Below are 16,741 nucleotides of genomic sequence, written 5' to 3'. Positions count from 1 at the left end.
GGACACCTGGTATATTATTATATCTATAGTTGTTTCAGATATTGAATTTCACTCCAAAATAAAATCATTGATATTTTCTTTATAAAAAGGTCATGAATAGTAGTCTCGTATTGATGACTAATTCACCAATTCACTAATTATTCACAGCTACAAGAACGAGAACTTGTTTTTTTTTCGAATGTAGCCGCTTAGTGGAAATGCGAATATTTCGAAAACTATTACATTTAGGTATAGGACATAGGGTAAAGTAGGGTGAGATGGCCAGCCGGGAGAGACGGCCAACGGCTAAATTCGAATAAAAGGCGTCGTGCGCGGGCGCGGTCTGCATTCTCCAGCAATAAACGTTTATGTTTGCGCACGGTCAATGTGTTTGCGTTTACCTCGAAGTGACACTGAAGCGCTCAAAAAATAAAAACGTTATTACGTCGTTCGAAAATTTTAGAATAGTTTTTTCTGCGGTCTACTGTGAGTGTATGGGAAGAAATCTACTGCCAATATCAACGTATTAGGTGAGTACAATAAGTATTAAGTAATTCTAACCTCAAAAACCAGTTAAAAACATGCTGTGAGTTTTGTTTGTCACGTTGGCCATCTTTCCCTAACATTTTGGGAGAGATGGCCACTAAATAGTGGGGATAGATGGCCAGATGTTTGTAACATCTATTTTTTTACAGTTTGATGTCCTTTCCAATTTTCTGCGGAAAATGCCAACAAAGTATAAAAGAAAGAACTCAAATCGTGGTAATTATACTGAAGAAAATTTGAGGCTAGCAATTGAAGCTGTTAGAAACGGTTCTTCTGTGAACGGCGCCACAAAAAATTATGGCATTCCTAGGAAAACCCTTGAAAGGAAAATAAAAAATAATATTTTTACCATTGGTAGAATGGGACCTGATAGTATGTTGGGGGAAGCAAATGAAAATAAATTAGTGCAACACATTATAAAGGCCCAAAAATACGGGTTTCCTATGACGGTACCAGATGTTCGAAAGCTTGCCTATAATTTTGCTGAATGTCTACAAATCAATCACAAGTTCAACAAAGAGAAAGGAGACGCTGGTTCGGATTGGTTTAGGTCGTTTTTGAGAAGACACCCCGACATGTCTATTCGCAAAGCTGAGGGTGTATCTCTAGGCCGAGGTGAGGGCATGAACCGTGTAGATGTGGGAAATTATTTTAAACTGCTACAAGAAACACTTGAACAAAATGAGCTTTTCAACAAACAGGTCTGCAATTAAATAATCGACCTGGCAATGTTTTAGCCGAAAAAGGAGCGAAGGATGTTGTTACAGTGACGTCGGGGGAAAAGGGTGAGACGATCTCGTGCATAGCTTGCTGTAACGCCGAGGGTTTTTTTTTACCGCCAGTCTGCGTATTTAAAGGGAAGAATTTAAAGACCGAATGGACTGACTCAATGCCACCCGGTTCACATATCGTGATGTCACAAAAATCGGCCTATGTTACTGCAACAATTTTTTTGGATTGGTTTAAAAACCACTTCTTACCACGTAAAGGCGAAGGAAGAACACTATTAATTCTTGATGGGCATGCATCTCACTGTTCTTCTGTTGAACTTTTAGAAACCGCTGAAGCAAATAATGTCGTTTTATTGTGTTTACCTCCACATACTACTCATTATTTGCAACCATTAGATAGGGCTTTTTTTAAGTCCCTTAAAACCTTCTACTATCAATCTTGCAGAGAATGGATGCAAAGCCACCCCGGAAGGAAACTAGGACGACTCCAATTTGGAGAACTTCTAATGAAAAGCTGGGGAAAGTCAGCAACCGCTGGAAATGCAATGTCCGGCTTCAGAGCCACTGGAATATTTCCCTGGAATCCAAATTCTGTATCCGACCATGCTTACACAGTTTCTGATCGAATAGCAAACAGTGACACCAGAGAAGGCCAGGGAACAGTCACAGAAGTAACAAACAGTCACAGTTTCAGCTCTCAAGTGAACAATGCTAAAGTAACACCAGAAATAACTCACTCAACTAATTCGATGGATGATGAAGTGCCATCTTGTAGCCATGCTGATCCTATAGAGCCTCGATGTACAACCCCAGTGAATGAGAAATCTATTCCAGACCTGACACCTGAAAAACTTTTAGAACAAATTAATCCCACGCCCAAATTAGTTGTTTCTGCAAAAAAACGAGCAAGGGCTGTTGCTACCCTATTAACTTCTCCCGAACATATTGCAACCGTGAAAGAAAGACACGAAAAGAAAAATAAACAAACTAAGAACACAACAAAAAAGCAAATTCCAAAAAAAAAATTCAAAAAAGAAAACGCTCACCTTCACCAAGTTCAGATGAGGAGCAGAATATAGAAGTTCCGTATGAAGAGGAAAGTGATACCCTTTCCGAAGTGGATAACACTGAATGTGCAGGATGTGGAGAAAGCTACAACAACACGAGAAAAAAAGAAGATTGGTTGCAGTGCATAATATGCCAGAAGTGGTTTCACAAAAATTGCTCATCTTACGTAAACACTTGTCAAAATTGTGGTAAAACTGCTTTTAAAAAGAAGCAAAAGTGATGTTAAGGATTAATCTTTTGTTTTTATAAGAAGTTTGTTTTCAAATTTTTCAATATTATTTTCTTATTTTTATGTTTTGGCCAACTAACCCAGCCGATCGGGGATAGATGGCCATGTGCAGCTTTTGGTTGGTAAATAATAATTACGAAAATTAAAATTAATTTGACTGTATTTATTTACCCACCTGTTCGGATAATAGTTAAGCAATGACAAAAAAATGTTGCAACGCCTAACCCCCACCAAAAAAATTACAGGCCTTTGCTAAGCAAAACGGTGGCCATCTCACCCGACTTTACCCTATTATAAAAAAAATGTTCAGAGAATTGTTTGGTAATTCTAGAAAATTGAAAATATAACTTGGACTTGTCACGCATTTCTGAAACGTCCTGTATAAATAACAATATATTCGGCAAATAGCTGGCATCATCTCGTACAACTTTTCTATTCATCATTTTTTTCTAATGTGAAAAATAAATAAGTTGAGAGGGGGGGACATTATAAATGATCACCGTGTACACGGCGTTAATTATTTTAACAGATTATTAGGCTAGTTGCTATATTACAAAACCAAAGCTTTAATTTTGCAAAACAAAAACGAAGCAGTGTGTTCCGTGATATCGTACTTCGGTAGGTTAATAACCCAGCACCCCCTCTTCCACCATCCCAGGTCTCTGAAAACTTACCTAGTGCTTACTTAGAGTGCCGCAGGGGAGCATCTTGGGACCTCTTTTGTACAGCCTTTATACTTTTAATTTTACAAATACCCTTTCTTTCTGTAAATATCATTTGTATGCTGATGATGATCAAATATAAAGGGTAATTCAAATTCGACCCTCACCATTGGGATCCCAGAAACCATAAGAGATACGAGAAAGTTTAAATGGGGGCAAAGTTGCGCAATTTAAATCTCAACCAAATGCCGCTTTAAAAATTTCAATTTTCCGAGTGCTTCCGAAGATATCCGAAAAAAACTGAAAATTTTATTTTTTGTTTTTATTTATTTCTAACCTTAATTGAAGAGATATCCCAAAACTAAAAGCATCTTTTCATTGCTACTTTTCCCCAGGTATTCGATGATGGATTGAAAATGATGAAAAATGTATCTAGAAAAGAAACCGCCGCACAAAATGTTATTATTATTTAAGCATTGCTGAACTATTTAGGTTAATATTATTTTTTGGTTAGATCCAAAAAATGGGTGCGTCATAAAGCCTTTATTCCCCCGGACCCCCCGAATCCTGCAAATTATAGTGAGTCGTTGAAAAATCCCTTAGAGTATTTTCAAAAATATATCTCCAATGACTTTTTTGCAATCGTTTCTACGCTGACAAATATGAGAGAAGTAAGCGTTACGGGACATTCATTGGAGACTTCTGCCACCGAAATAAAAAAAACTCTTTGGTTGTACAATGCTGATTGGAATTTATGCTTTACCACGTCTTCGAATGTTTTGGGCTCAAAACACTAGGGTACCTATAGTGTCAGATAACATCACAAAAAATCGTTTTTTCAAGTTACGGTCCCGTCTGAAGGTTGTAGATGACAATATGGTTTCCGCAGAAGAAAAGTCGCACGATAGATTTTGGAAAGTTAGACCCCCCTTAGACAGTATACAGAGAGGATGTCGCATGAATGAGAGGTCCCCCATGGTTTCAATTGATGAACAAATGATACCTTTTGCTAGCCAAGTCTTAATGAGACAGTTTATGCATGGTAAGCCAAACCCAGTAGGGCTTACAAACTTTGTATGACCACACCCACTGGATTTCTATTTGTACGAGGGTAAAGGCTCATCAGTGGAATCAGCATTATTAGCAACACCAGAAAAATTGGACGTCGGGGGTAGAATGGTTTTGAAATTAACAGAGACCCTTCCTCTAGGTGTCTTTGTATTTACCGATAAATATTTCACTTCAATCCCACTGATAGATTTTCTTTTCTCGCGTAAAGTCTTCTTAGCTGGAACAATAATGGCGAACAGAATCCCTAAAAATGCCGGTATCTCGTCTGACAATGAGCTAAAGAAGAAAGAGAGAGGAAGTTATGATCAACTTGTGCGGGATGACGGAAAAACCATACTGGTAAAGTGGTTTGATAATAAACCTGTAAACCTTGCGTCTTCATGTATGGGTGTGGAACCCGAACGTAGTTGTAGCAGGTGGTCTAAAAGTGAAAGAAAGTATATCGACGTAAAACAGCCAGCCATTGTTAAAAATTATAATGCATTTATGGGCGGAGTAGACCTAATTTGAAAGTATTCCATGAGAAATCGGACTAACAAATTGTCAATTCGGACCATTTTCCATTTTATTGATATGAAAGAGTACTAGGACTTTTGTCCTGTACAGACTCCACAGGACTAGGAATGTGTAATTTAATTACAAATTTCTTAGAAGGTATACACGTAGATATTAAGAAATGTATTGGTAATTCAACAGATGGCGCTGCTAACATGCGTGGTATATACAATGGATTTACAAAATGGTTAAGCGAAAAATCACCCAAACAAATCCATGTATGGTGTTACGCTCATGCTCTCAACTTAGTGCTAGTTGATTCTACCACAACCGTTCTAGAAGGATTTTCTATGTTTTCCTTAATTCACGAGTGTGGAAAGTTTTTCAAGGAATCCTATCAGCGAATGGACGTTTGGAGATTGATTAACGAAAAAACTAAATTTAGAAAACTTCATCTTATAGGGGATACTAGATGGAGTTCAAAGTACGCTGCCCTTCGTACGTTCCAAACAAATATTTGGAACTTTTGATGATAGAAGTAATTGTTTGTATGTAGAAGTAATTCTTGCTTTAAACACTATTGTCTCTTCTGATAAATTTAATGCATCAGTACGACAAAAAGCAAAATCTATTCTGGATAAAATGCTTTCTTTCAAAATTATTTTGACTGCCCATATACATTTAAAAATATTTCGTTATACAGAACCGGTAACCAAATATCTCCAAAGTTCAGGATTAGATTACCTCCTTGCGTTTAACATGATTTTGCAGGCAACAAGCTCGTTAAAATCAATTTCTCGACAATTCAATTCGATCTTAGACTCGTCAAAAGCTTTTGTACTTGAATGCAACAACTCCTTAGAAAATGCCAATTGCGACTTAATTATAGAAGATGAACTACCTGCTGCAAGAATTCGGAAAATAAGGAAAATGAATGACGAAAATTGTTCTGATTACAGCTTTTCTTGTCCTACGAAACAGTTTGAAGTTTCGGTGTACAATGCAATAATGGACACTACAATCTCTTCTCTTGAATCTAGATTCAAAGAGCATATGAAATTGTATGAAGAAATATCTATCCTCGACCCTAAAAACTTTTCAAAGCCATTGTCACCCAACTCGTTTGATTATTTAGGGGAATTATTAAGCCACTATGCACAGATAGATATTCAGGATCTTCGAGAAGAATTTAAGGATTTAGTCAGCAAATGGGAGACACTTAAAAATTCTGTAGACGACCAAAAACACGTAGAAGAAGATTCTGACTCAGAACCAGAAGCAAGCAGTGAGACTTTATTTAGACATTCTAAATCCGCCAAACCCAACTGCGACTTTTGTAGAAATTGCGTACGTTGTGTTTACAAATTGCTAACGAAGCTCAATTTATATAGTAGCGCCTACAGCAATTTTTTATGGCATACGCCTTTGTGCTGACGTTGTCAACAACGCAAGTACAATGCGAAAGAACATTACATTACAACAACGAGATTAAGAAGTACTATGAAACAGGACAATTTAGAATCGTTAATATTGTTAAACATGGAAAAGGAAACCTTAGCAAAAACCACAGTGCAAGACATAATTGCGGAAATATGCAATATAGCTCCTGGCATAAAAAATTATTTAAACGGGTAAAATAATACCTGTTGTTGTGTCCCATAAATTGTTTTAACATGTTAGAATATTATTATTAGTAGTCTTAGTTTGTTTAGTCTTCAGCTAAACATATATCTTAATGTTATATAAATAATCAGGGTAATTAAGGACAATCATAGTTTATAGATCTTTTAACATTTCATAATTACAATTAGTAAGCAAAACGATAATTGTTTAACTATATTCAAAACAGCGTAACATAGCGTTCTATATTATTTAACAGTGGTTGCAATAATTATAGTTCAGCAGCCACCAAACTGTTTATAAATTGTTTACAAATGATGACTGTAACAACCATGTCAAAACCATAGAGTTTAATTGTTTCTGAGCCACTGGTATGTTTAATAGTTTAGTAAGATTGTTAGTTACATGCGTAGGATTAAATCAGTATTGAAATGGCACTCAAGACTCTCAATAACTCTACCCACCCAATCTAAACCTTCAACCTCCTCAATATTAAACATGGTCCTTCGAGTCTAAAATAATTAATCAGTAACCTATGTTAGCCACAGAACAAAAAATCTAATCAAGTAATATTCGGCCGCGAGTCGCGTATACAAATCGATAACTCAGTGCAGATCGCGTATACAAGTGCAGATAACAAGTAAAGTGAAGTGATTCATTCAGTGCAAGTGAAGAGTTTAATCTCAACACAAAAATGGAAACCGTTAACAAATTAAGCAAAGCTCAAGAGGTATTAGGACAAGAGATCAAACGCATTCACACCAATATAAAGAAAGACCCATTAAACAGAAAAACCCTACACCATGCACCTAAGTGGTGTAAGCAACCTTTACTCGGTTCATTTCGTCTTGGCAGCGGTTTTGACGTAGGTCAGGGTAACGCTTGTATCAGCGTGCGGTCGCATATTATTGATGCATTTGTTTCGACCTAATACATTATGCTGGTATTCAAAAATATCCAACACTTAAATAAAACGAAAACTCGTTATTTTAATCTGTCTATCCCCCCATTATCACATACCCCTGACATTTATATTTATTCAAGTATTTACTTGTTCGGCACCTACGGCATTTCCCGATATATTTAACGTCCCTCGTATTTTTTGTTTAAGTATGCCATTTTAATTATATCATTTTGCTCATTGTAGGCAAATAACTTGTAACACGCGCGCTTAGATAATCATTTTACACACTTTTGGCGTAACTGCGGAAAATTAGACTAATATCCGTTCGTGAATCTTTCAATTGGCCATTAAATTCAGACGCGGATAAGAGAATAAAAATCCCTGAGCTCAGTAACTTCAAATTTAGGTACAACTCGGTATGTGAAGTTTGTACCCAACAAACGTAATATTTTCACTTCAACAAAATTATTACTTTGTATACAATGTGTTACAATCTTTATGTCAGTTAGGGATAGACGGTGCCTTATTATCGTTTATTTATTTCACTTATACAGCACTGCATTCACAGCAGTTTTGTCATTTTATGGACGAAGCGGTCCTTTATTTTTTCGTCTCCAGTCACTTTCTCTGTGAGCGTGAGTGACCGAAGTTGTTTCCACTACAGCGAAATTTTCGTTTTTCCCTTTGTTTTTCCAGTTTGTGTTTAAATAGTCATGGGCGGTAAGTTGATCTGTGCTCTTTAGCTCATTACTCGTAGGGTATGTAACCTCACGTTTTTTTTTTCCTATTTCATAGACAATTCACCTCCACGCTTCACCCCAACACCGGATAGTGCGCGCGTGGGTGGCGTATCGCCGCCCTACGTGTCTTGGGCTGCCGTTGCAGCTCGTATGACAGGACGGGAATCTCAACTCAGCAACCCGTGGGGGTCCCCTGACCCGTCCAGACCAGCGACACCCCCGGCCAAAGCCGATGAGCCTGCTACGGGGAACGGGACTGCCCCGCCGCAGCCCGCTGATAGGGAGGTTCCTGCCCCTAGGCATGGAGCCATCATCATAATTAGTGGTGCCAATTGCACCATTAATTTCAATTATTATTAAGTTTTTTTTTTTTTTATATATATATATATTTTAATATATTCTTTAGTTGTTAAAAGTTGTCTCTTTCGTGTGTCTTTCCCATCTTGTCCTCTTATAAAGGCGTGCATTCTGGGGTCCAGGGATCATAATAGGGTAATATTCTGCTTACGTGCACAACTTCTCTTTTTGCTTTATCTGATCTGCCCTTCTGTATCTCATAGTCCACGTCTGACTTCTTTCGTCTTATATAATAAGGTCCGAACCACCTAAGCAGTAATTTTTCACTTTTCCCAACTTTCCTTATCGGGGTGAAAACTTTCACTTGGTCACCCTCATTAAATTCCATATGCCGATGTTTACAATCATAACGAAGTTTATCTATGTTTTGTCGTCTTTTTATGTTTTCAGCAGCAAAATTACGTATTGCCAGACTAGTTTCCCTAATTTGATTGCTATCAAGAGATTCAGTATGCGGCATAATGTTCGCTTCAGTTGGTAAAACAGGTTCTCGTCCATATACTAACATAAAGGGCGAGAACTGCGTGCTGTCTTGCTTCGCTGAATTATAGGCAAAAGTTACATGTGGTAAGTATTGGTCCCAATTTGACTGATTTGTGTTGGTGTACATTGCCAACATATTTGCAAGAGTCTTATTAAATCGCTCCGTAAGACCATTTGTTGCTGGATGATATGCCGTTGTAAATTGACTTGTAGTGCCCATTTCTTTCAATAGATTTGTCACCAATTCTGATTGAAACACTTTTCCTCTGTCACTTAATAACTCCTTAGGCGCTCCATGTCTCGTAATTATTTTTTCCAAAATAAATTTTGCTACGGGCCCTGCTTTTCCACTCGGTAACGCCTCAGTTTCTGCCCAACGTGTTGCATAGTCTGTTGCTACCACTATCATGGTTTTACCATTGCTACTTCGGCGGAAAGGGCCTAAAAGGTCAATTCCCACCTTTTCAAATGGTGTTCCGACAGGAATTGGGTGTAAAAATCCTATCGGCTTTTGATTTTGCTGACCTTTCCTAGCTTGACAATCTTGACAACCCTTAACAAATTTCTCAACATCTTTTTGCAACCCTTGCCAATAATACCGTTGCTTAATTTTTGATAGTGTTTTTGCTATTCCTAAATGACCACTCAGCGGTTCCGAATGGTGAGAATACAAAATTTCTCCCACTAACTGTTGCGGTATTACTAATAGCTTATCTCGACCTAAATCATTCGGATTTACTCGGTATAAAATTCCTGATTCAATCCTGAAGTTTTTTGCCTGCTTACGTAAACCAATTGTAGCATCTTCCGGGTTTTTGATTGTCATTATTATTTGGAAAATTTTTTCATCTTTCTTCTGTAACTCCTCAATATTACGAGTATCCAAAATAAATGTTGGTATTTCTTCAACATCGTGTTTGTCCGTATCTGGTTGCAGTACCGGATATCTACTTACACAGTCAGCGTCTTTGTGCGCAATCCCTGATTTATGGCACACCGTGTAATCAAATTCTGACAGTTTTAATGACCACCTGGCTAAACGACCTGTGGCATCTTTCAATGTCTTTAGCCAACACAAAGCATGATGATCAGTTATGATTTTTACAGGTTTACCATAAATAAAGTGTCTTAAGTATGAAAGTGCCCATATAACCGCCAATCCTTCTAATTCAGTTATGGAATAATTTTTCTCCGCTTTGCTAAGACTTCTGCTTGCGTAAGCAATAGGGTGTAACTTACGTTCTGTGTCTTCCTGCAACAATATAGCTCCTAGTCCATCTTTACATGCATCTACCCTTAATTCACACCCTTTGTTTGGCTGAAAATGTGCCAACACTGGTTCACTAATCAATTTCTGTTTTAGTGTTTTAAACGCTATGTCATGTATGTCCTGCCAATCAAATTTATTCTGCTTCTTTGTCAGATCATGCAAGGGGCGTGCAATTTTTGCAAAATTTTCTATAAACTTCCGGTAATAGTTACAAAGTCCTAAAAAGCTTTGTACACCTTTTACATTTTTTGGCCTTGGAAAATTTTCAATTGAAATTAATTTTGATTTATCAGGAAAAATTCCATCTGTTGAAATTGTATAACCAAGAATATCAATTTTTCCTTTTAACAAAATAACACATCAGTATCCTACCAAATTTTCAAAACTCTCCTATTTATACTTTTTCCAATATCAATCGAAGTCTTTCGTCGTGGGACACCCTGTATATTTTACGAGGGATTTTATGATTATAACGGGAATGTTAGACATTAAGATTTAATTAGCAGTAGGTAGTAATACGTTTTTTTTTATTGCGTTTAACACTGACGGGAGTTACTACGCGAAGAAGCCAGAAGGAAACCACTACAAAATGAAGAGCGATCAAGGCTTTGGATCAGACTCGGTAAAAACTAATACACGCCACTGGAAATGGAAACTAGAATCAGCAAAAGTTAAAGGTCCGGGCATTTCTCTAAGGAGACTGGAAACGCTGACGATGAAAAACCAGCCACGGGACGTCAGACCGCGACCACAGTTGAGTCGGTTTGTGATCGTGGCCGCGGTAGGAATAGACACACTGGGCCGTGGTGACCTGCCGCGGGGGATGATCCCAAATCGGCCCCCGTCAAGTTTTGTCGGGAGCTACACTTTGATCTTAGCGAAAAGGTCCAGCACAAGGGCCTACATTTTGATCTTAGCCAAAAGACCGAGAAGCAGAGCAGAAAGGCAGAAAATATGTTGCTCTAGTGATATTTTTGTCCTCGGCCAGTACCATCCTACCATCATCGGTTCCAGGCAACCGTCAAAATATAGTTCTGGGAATTGTTCCACCTGCACATCCAACGTAAACAGATATGTAGTTCCAGGCTGCAGACACCGTCCAAATTGTCTTCAGAAGCCATGTTTAGTGCAGTGAAGTGCCGCGAAAAGAAAATAGAATCCCCAAACAAACAATAGTGCGCGGAATATTAGTGAATCGCGAGTGAAAAGTCTCCCTCCTCAGTGTTAAAGCATAGAGACATTAAGTTTTTTTTTTACAAACTCTAGAGGTAAGAAAATAACATATATATATATATATATACAATCTTTATTCTCCAAAAGAAAAGGCTATCGGCCCTAGTGGCCTTTCTGCCCATAGTAATAACATCATTTAGAGATTAATAATATACACTATTTATAAGCTATCTATATGTATGTACAATTTCAATAATACAGTACTTATATCTAGAGTTAATGTATGTCTTGGTAGTGTTCTGTCAAAGTTGTGTTTGGCGTCAGGTATCGTGAGGTTCGGGTCTGTCGGGTGAGGCATAACTTATTAATTATTGTCCAGTTGTCTTTTTTGTTTTTCCATTTTGTTTGTATTTTTTGATGTCGGTCCGTTATTTTAATTAAGTTAGTCCGTTCATACAGCAGATCATTAGATGGGTTGAAAAGAGGATTTTCTGGGTGCCGAATTTTTGTAATTAGTCTCAAGGTGATTTGTTCTGTCGTTTGAATGTATTTTTTGGTTTTGTCGTTTGCGTTTGCTAGTATTATGTTACCATAGTCCAGTAAAGGTCTGCAGATGGACTTATAAATTTTTGTAGCTGTATGTGTACTAATTCCGGCTTGTTTGTAAGTAAGTCCTCTGAAGTATTTTGCTCTTTTAGTAATGTTAACCCTAATATTTCGTAAGTGTTTAGTAAATTTCATTTTTGAGTCCAATGTCATACCTAAGTACTTAACGAAGTAACTTGGTCTAGTCGTGTATCCGTCAGCCGTAATTGTAGGTGAGTTTGGTCCTATTTTGTGGTTTGGCAAAAGAAGTTGGTTTTTTGTGGGATTAGGAGTCAGTCTCCACTTGTAGAACCAGAAAATAACAAAAACATTTATTTTTATTGTTATATGTTTTCTTTTATAATTTTTCTTTTGGGGTATGAACGGGATACTAACGAAAATAACGGAATTTATTTATTTTTTTTTTTATCAACCTATCGGAACTTATGTCCATAGATACTACATTTTATGATTTATTTTTAATTTTAATATTGTGAAAAGCTAGGGACTACCTTTTGTCGGCCGGGGGAATGTGTCACAAGTAGATTTTCGTTAATTACTTATTCAGCAAATAATCGGCCACTGACCGAAACAAGTCGTCGACCACTTGAGTTGCAAAATAAGCAATCGAACCTTTTTAGAACGGAAGCTAGCTAAGGTGTTGCAATCACCAGTCAGCAATAAGTCATCAATTGTTCGGACAATGATCCAAGTGCTTAGACAAGCAATTAAGAAATTTAACTGACTAAGGGATCGCAATACCTTACAATAAATAGCCGAGAAATTGGGAAGGAGGGTTAGTCAGAAATTATCCGCGAAAACTAAACGGTTCGGTCGCGAAAGTTGAGGGAACTCTACCCTGACACTTACCCTCGTCCAAAATGGTTTGTGAAGTAATTATCATGTAAGTACAAACTCTATTAAACCAACTTATGTCTGACAATGCTTTTTATTTATTTTATTATCTTCTTATAAATTCAGTATTCGTTTAATCTTTCTCTATGAATAAACGTTGTTGTTTTTGTTATCCAATCTTTGAGTTTAACTTGACTACGACCCCAGCCTACACGTCCCCGCGTTACGACTAAAAATTAGATCGTGACAACTTACCTATATATACCATTACCATTATATACTTATACTATACCACTATAGCAAAAACAGATAGCATCTTTTTATAAAAAAATTGTGAGAAATAATAAGAAGTTTTTTAAGAGGATTCCTTAAACATTTTGAAAAATGGCTGACGAAATGGAGGTTGATAGAAACGAAATCACAAAGAAAAATGAACAGATTGGCATAATATTCCAGTTATACGATCTAATTGTTTCGAAATTGCCTACAAATGCCAAAGGTTTCGAAAAAATTGACCAAAATGATGTGATAGATCTTGATATCTCAGATCAGATTTCAGGGGTGCTTTTCACTGTGTACACTTTACTGAGGAGGACCCAAAACAGTGCTGATTTCGGAAACGACAAGTACAGGGCTTATACTGCCAAAATAGGTGAAACAGATATCAACATAGCTGCAATTGCGACTGAATTCAAAGCTCTAAATCTTCAGCTAGACTGGATGATGGCTACTCCTATAGTGAACCTGTTGACTGCCTTCAAAGGTTTCTTTGACGAGGTAAGAACTGGAGTTACTAAGTTCCAAGTTAGAGGAGACATAGCTACCAAAATTAAGAGAGCTAGAACCAATACATCTGGTAGAATTGAGCTGACTCCAAACCACAGAAATGTGGGTTTAGCATACTACGGATTGACTAACCAACACATTCCCTTACTACAAGGAATCACTTTGCCACCAGAAAGGAAGGCTGGATTATTGAAGAGCCTGGGGCCAATGACTCAATGTGTGATGCTAATCAATGAGAAGAGCTATCCTCAGAAATTAGTGGAAGCAGTCAAAAACTCACTACGTATGCTCCCCATGTATGGTGAAATTGCAACGGCTCTAAAGGACTCAGATTCCCCGGGAAGAGTAATGGGACTTATGAAGGAATTAGCTGATTTGTTAGTGCTGACCACAGCTAAATCTACGCAGAAAATTTATTTTCCAATCTCTGTAGCAAGATATCTTTGGAGTGCAAAACCGGCAGATTTCCAATGGAACTTCGCTAATTCCAACATGCTTCAATACTATACAGATGCAGTAATGGCAAATAAGGTGAAATTTACCATGCGAAGTGGTGGATCTGAGAGTGACACAGCTGAGGTCGTTTTCCATTCAATGTTTGGCACATACATGGACGATCTAGGAGTGTTGAGTGCAATAACAAATTGGGGTGCTTGGAAACAAAGAAAGCAACTCTCTGCTGTGTTCACAAAAAGATCGGCATCACCTAAAGTTACTTTTACCCCCAAATTCTTTACAATGGTATCCAAAATGGCACAAGCGTTGCTGACCAAAAACATGGGAAATATGGATCCTTGTGCAACAACTAGACCTAGCTTCAATGGGATCAGAAAGCGCAAGTTCAGTGAGGTCTTTCTTAGCTATTTACAAACAGGGAAGACTGTTTCAAACTACAGCACGGATCCTCTCCAACTCCAATTATCGCTCCGAAGACTTCGCGATGAAATTACCGCAGATATGAAATCATGCGAGGAAGCAGGAACAATGACATGGTATAGGAGGCGAGACAATTCCTGGGTTGAAGAAGAAACACGGGTGGAGGAAAGCGGTGTTAGCTTCTGGGGTTAATTTCTGTTCGTCGTTATTCTACATTAGAAGAATTTTTTTAGGTGTTGGTATCCAATCTTTGTTTGAGTTGAAATTAATTTTGTAATTTGAAAAAAAAAAAAATGTTTTTTTTTGTCAAAAGGGCTAGTGACTCAAATAAGATATTTGAAATAAGAAGAATCGAACTTAAGTAAAAATTAAAACCAAAAATGTGTTCAATTTTTTTTGTTTGTTTGTTAAGAAAACTAGCGAGTATGAAACAAAAGAAATAATCGAACTCGTATAAACACCTGATAACGTAGCTTAGTTTTGTATAATAAAAGTGACACATAGGGTTTGTTCTTACAAGCGACCTGTTAAAACGAAATAAAGGGTTCTTAATATTGTCACGACTAGCGTGACGTGTTGAATTTAATTCAACTTATTTGCCTGAGATCTCGTTTCAGCGTGAAAATAAAACACAGTTAACTTTACCATCAAGTTCTATTGAATACGTACTTAAACCTAACAACTCCTAACTTTCTAACTAGTAAAATAACAGGTTTCCTAACCCAACGAAAACGTTACTAACTCCCAATAAAATCATAATAAACCAGGCGTAAATTAATACACAACATAGAAGTACAATAAACATACTTACATCTCTATAGAAGACAGAATCTTGGAGAGAGGCTTGTCACTTGGAGCGCGGTTCGCGATTAACTTTACTTGAGCGTTACGGACATGTCTAATTGACATTTGCGGTTCGATCACCAACGTGGTGCACAGCAAAACTGGACTGACTGGACAGAACTGGACTGAACTGACTGAACCTTCTTTAGGGTACAACTTCCTTTTTATAGCATTCCAGACACTGGTTCCACCAATCAAAACTCCCAGACCTGGCCTCGTCTAGCCGACAACTCGTGACGACCTTCGACCATCGGTACTTGGAAAACATTCCACATTATTTCGCAAATTCAGCAAATGCATCTTAATTGCAGTTGCACTCCGACCGCATTCCACAATTTTAATGTTTCCGCTCAAGTAATATAAACATTCCACATTTTTAATGTTTCCTTTCAAGTGAAATAACTTTGATTTATTATCCTTCGTGACATTTGCCCCTTCTCCATGAAACTGGCCCTCCAGTTTAAACCAAGAGAGGTAATTCCAATTACTAACCTAAGTTATCGCTAGCCTTATATAAAATTCATCTTATTATAATATCATTTGAAAAATGGAGTAAGCGAAAATTTTTAACTTTACTTTTTATCATATATTTTCTAAAATGCTTACTTTCTCCATTTTCCGTCATCGCTTCGTCGTACCCAAAACTTATAATAATCCTAATCATTAAACTAACCCTTAAATTAACATAACACATTTGAAACCTTGGGTAGCCCTTAAATATGCACCATATATTTCAATATAAGTAGCTCTGATGTTGCGACTTTTATTGCGCCATTGTTCGCACAAAAGTGTTTGTCACAATCATATATTGCCCTGACTATGACTTAACACATCGTCTTCCACTGGTCACCAAATAGTCCAGTAGCTGAAGTCTAGCAATGTCCATTCCATACTCCATAGTCTCTTCTGCTTAGGCTTTATTTTCATCATGTGGTTGACTCTGGTGATACTGTTAAATGTCATCTTCAATGGTCGTCCAATACTGGCATTGCACAGCGCCATTTAGTACATTGGCTTCTTATGGCTCCCTCAAGCGGTTTTTACATGTAATGAAAATAAGAACAAAGGTTAATATGCGTTACTTAAGGCTTAATAATAACATATAATAATATATAATATTACACGCATATTTCTTTTATATCTCAATTAAATTAATAACCTTCAACCGAGTGAATTTTATTCACTGGTATACCTCAAACCGATTGCAATAACTTCTGCATATGTTTAACTAATGTCCCAATTTCCATATCAACTAAGTTGTTTTTAAAAACTGGAACATTGACCGTTCTAACTTCATTTCAAATCCGTGCGGAGAAATATTTTATTTATCCAAAACAAAAAATAAATTTACGATAACGTTTGATTGCTTCTTCCTTAGATTATCTGTAAACAAAAATAAGAAAGTAAATTATTAAAACGTAAACACAAAACAAAATTTACGGTTGTCTAATGACCCTATGGTTTGAAA

General features: G+C 37.2%; 1 protein-coding gene across 1 annotated transcript; it reads left to right on the top strand.

The window, feature by feature from the left end:
• The first annotated feature begins 1,148 nt into the window (after positions 1–1,148).
• On the top strand, positions 1,149–4,049 carry LOC145736491 (uncharacterized). The gene is given in 2 exon segments (XM_081990941.1): positions 1,149–1,218; positions 1,221–4,049. Coding segments are annotated over 2 exon segments (1,185 nt in total). The 3' UTR covers positions 2,336–4,049.
• Positions 4,050–16,741: the final 12,692 nt, after the last annotated feature.

This window comes from Ips typographus, linkage group LG12 (assembly GCF_016097725.1).
Source record: "Ips typographus isolate SLU linkage group LG12, UJ_Ityp_2.0, whole genome shotgun sequence".
Taxonomy (NCBI): Eukaryota; Metazoa; Arthropoda; class Insecta; order Coleoptera; family Curculionidae; genus Ips; species Ips typographus.
The sequence above is the reverse complement of the archived record's forward strand: the minus strand, read 5'-3'. Positions and strand labels throughout refer to the sequence as shown.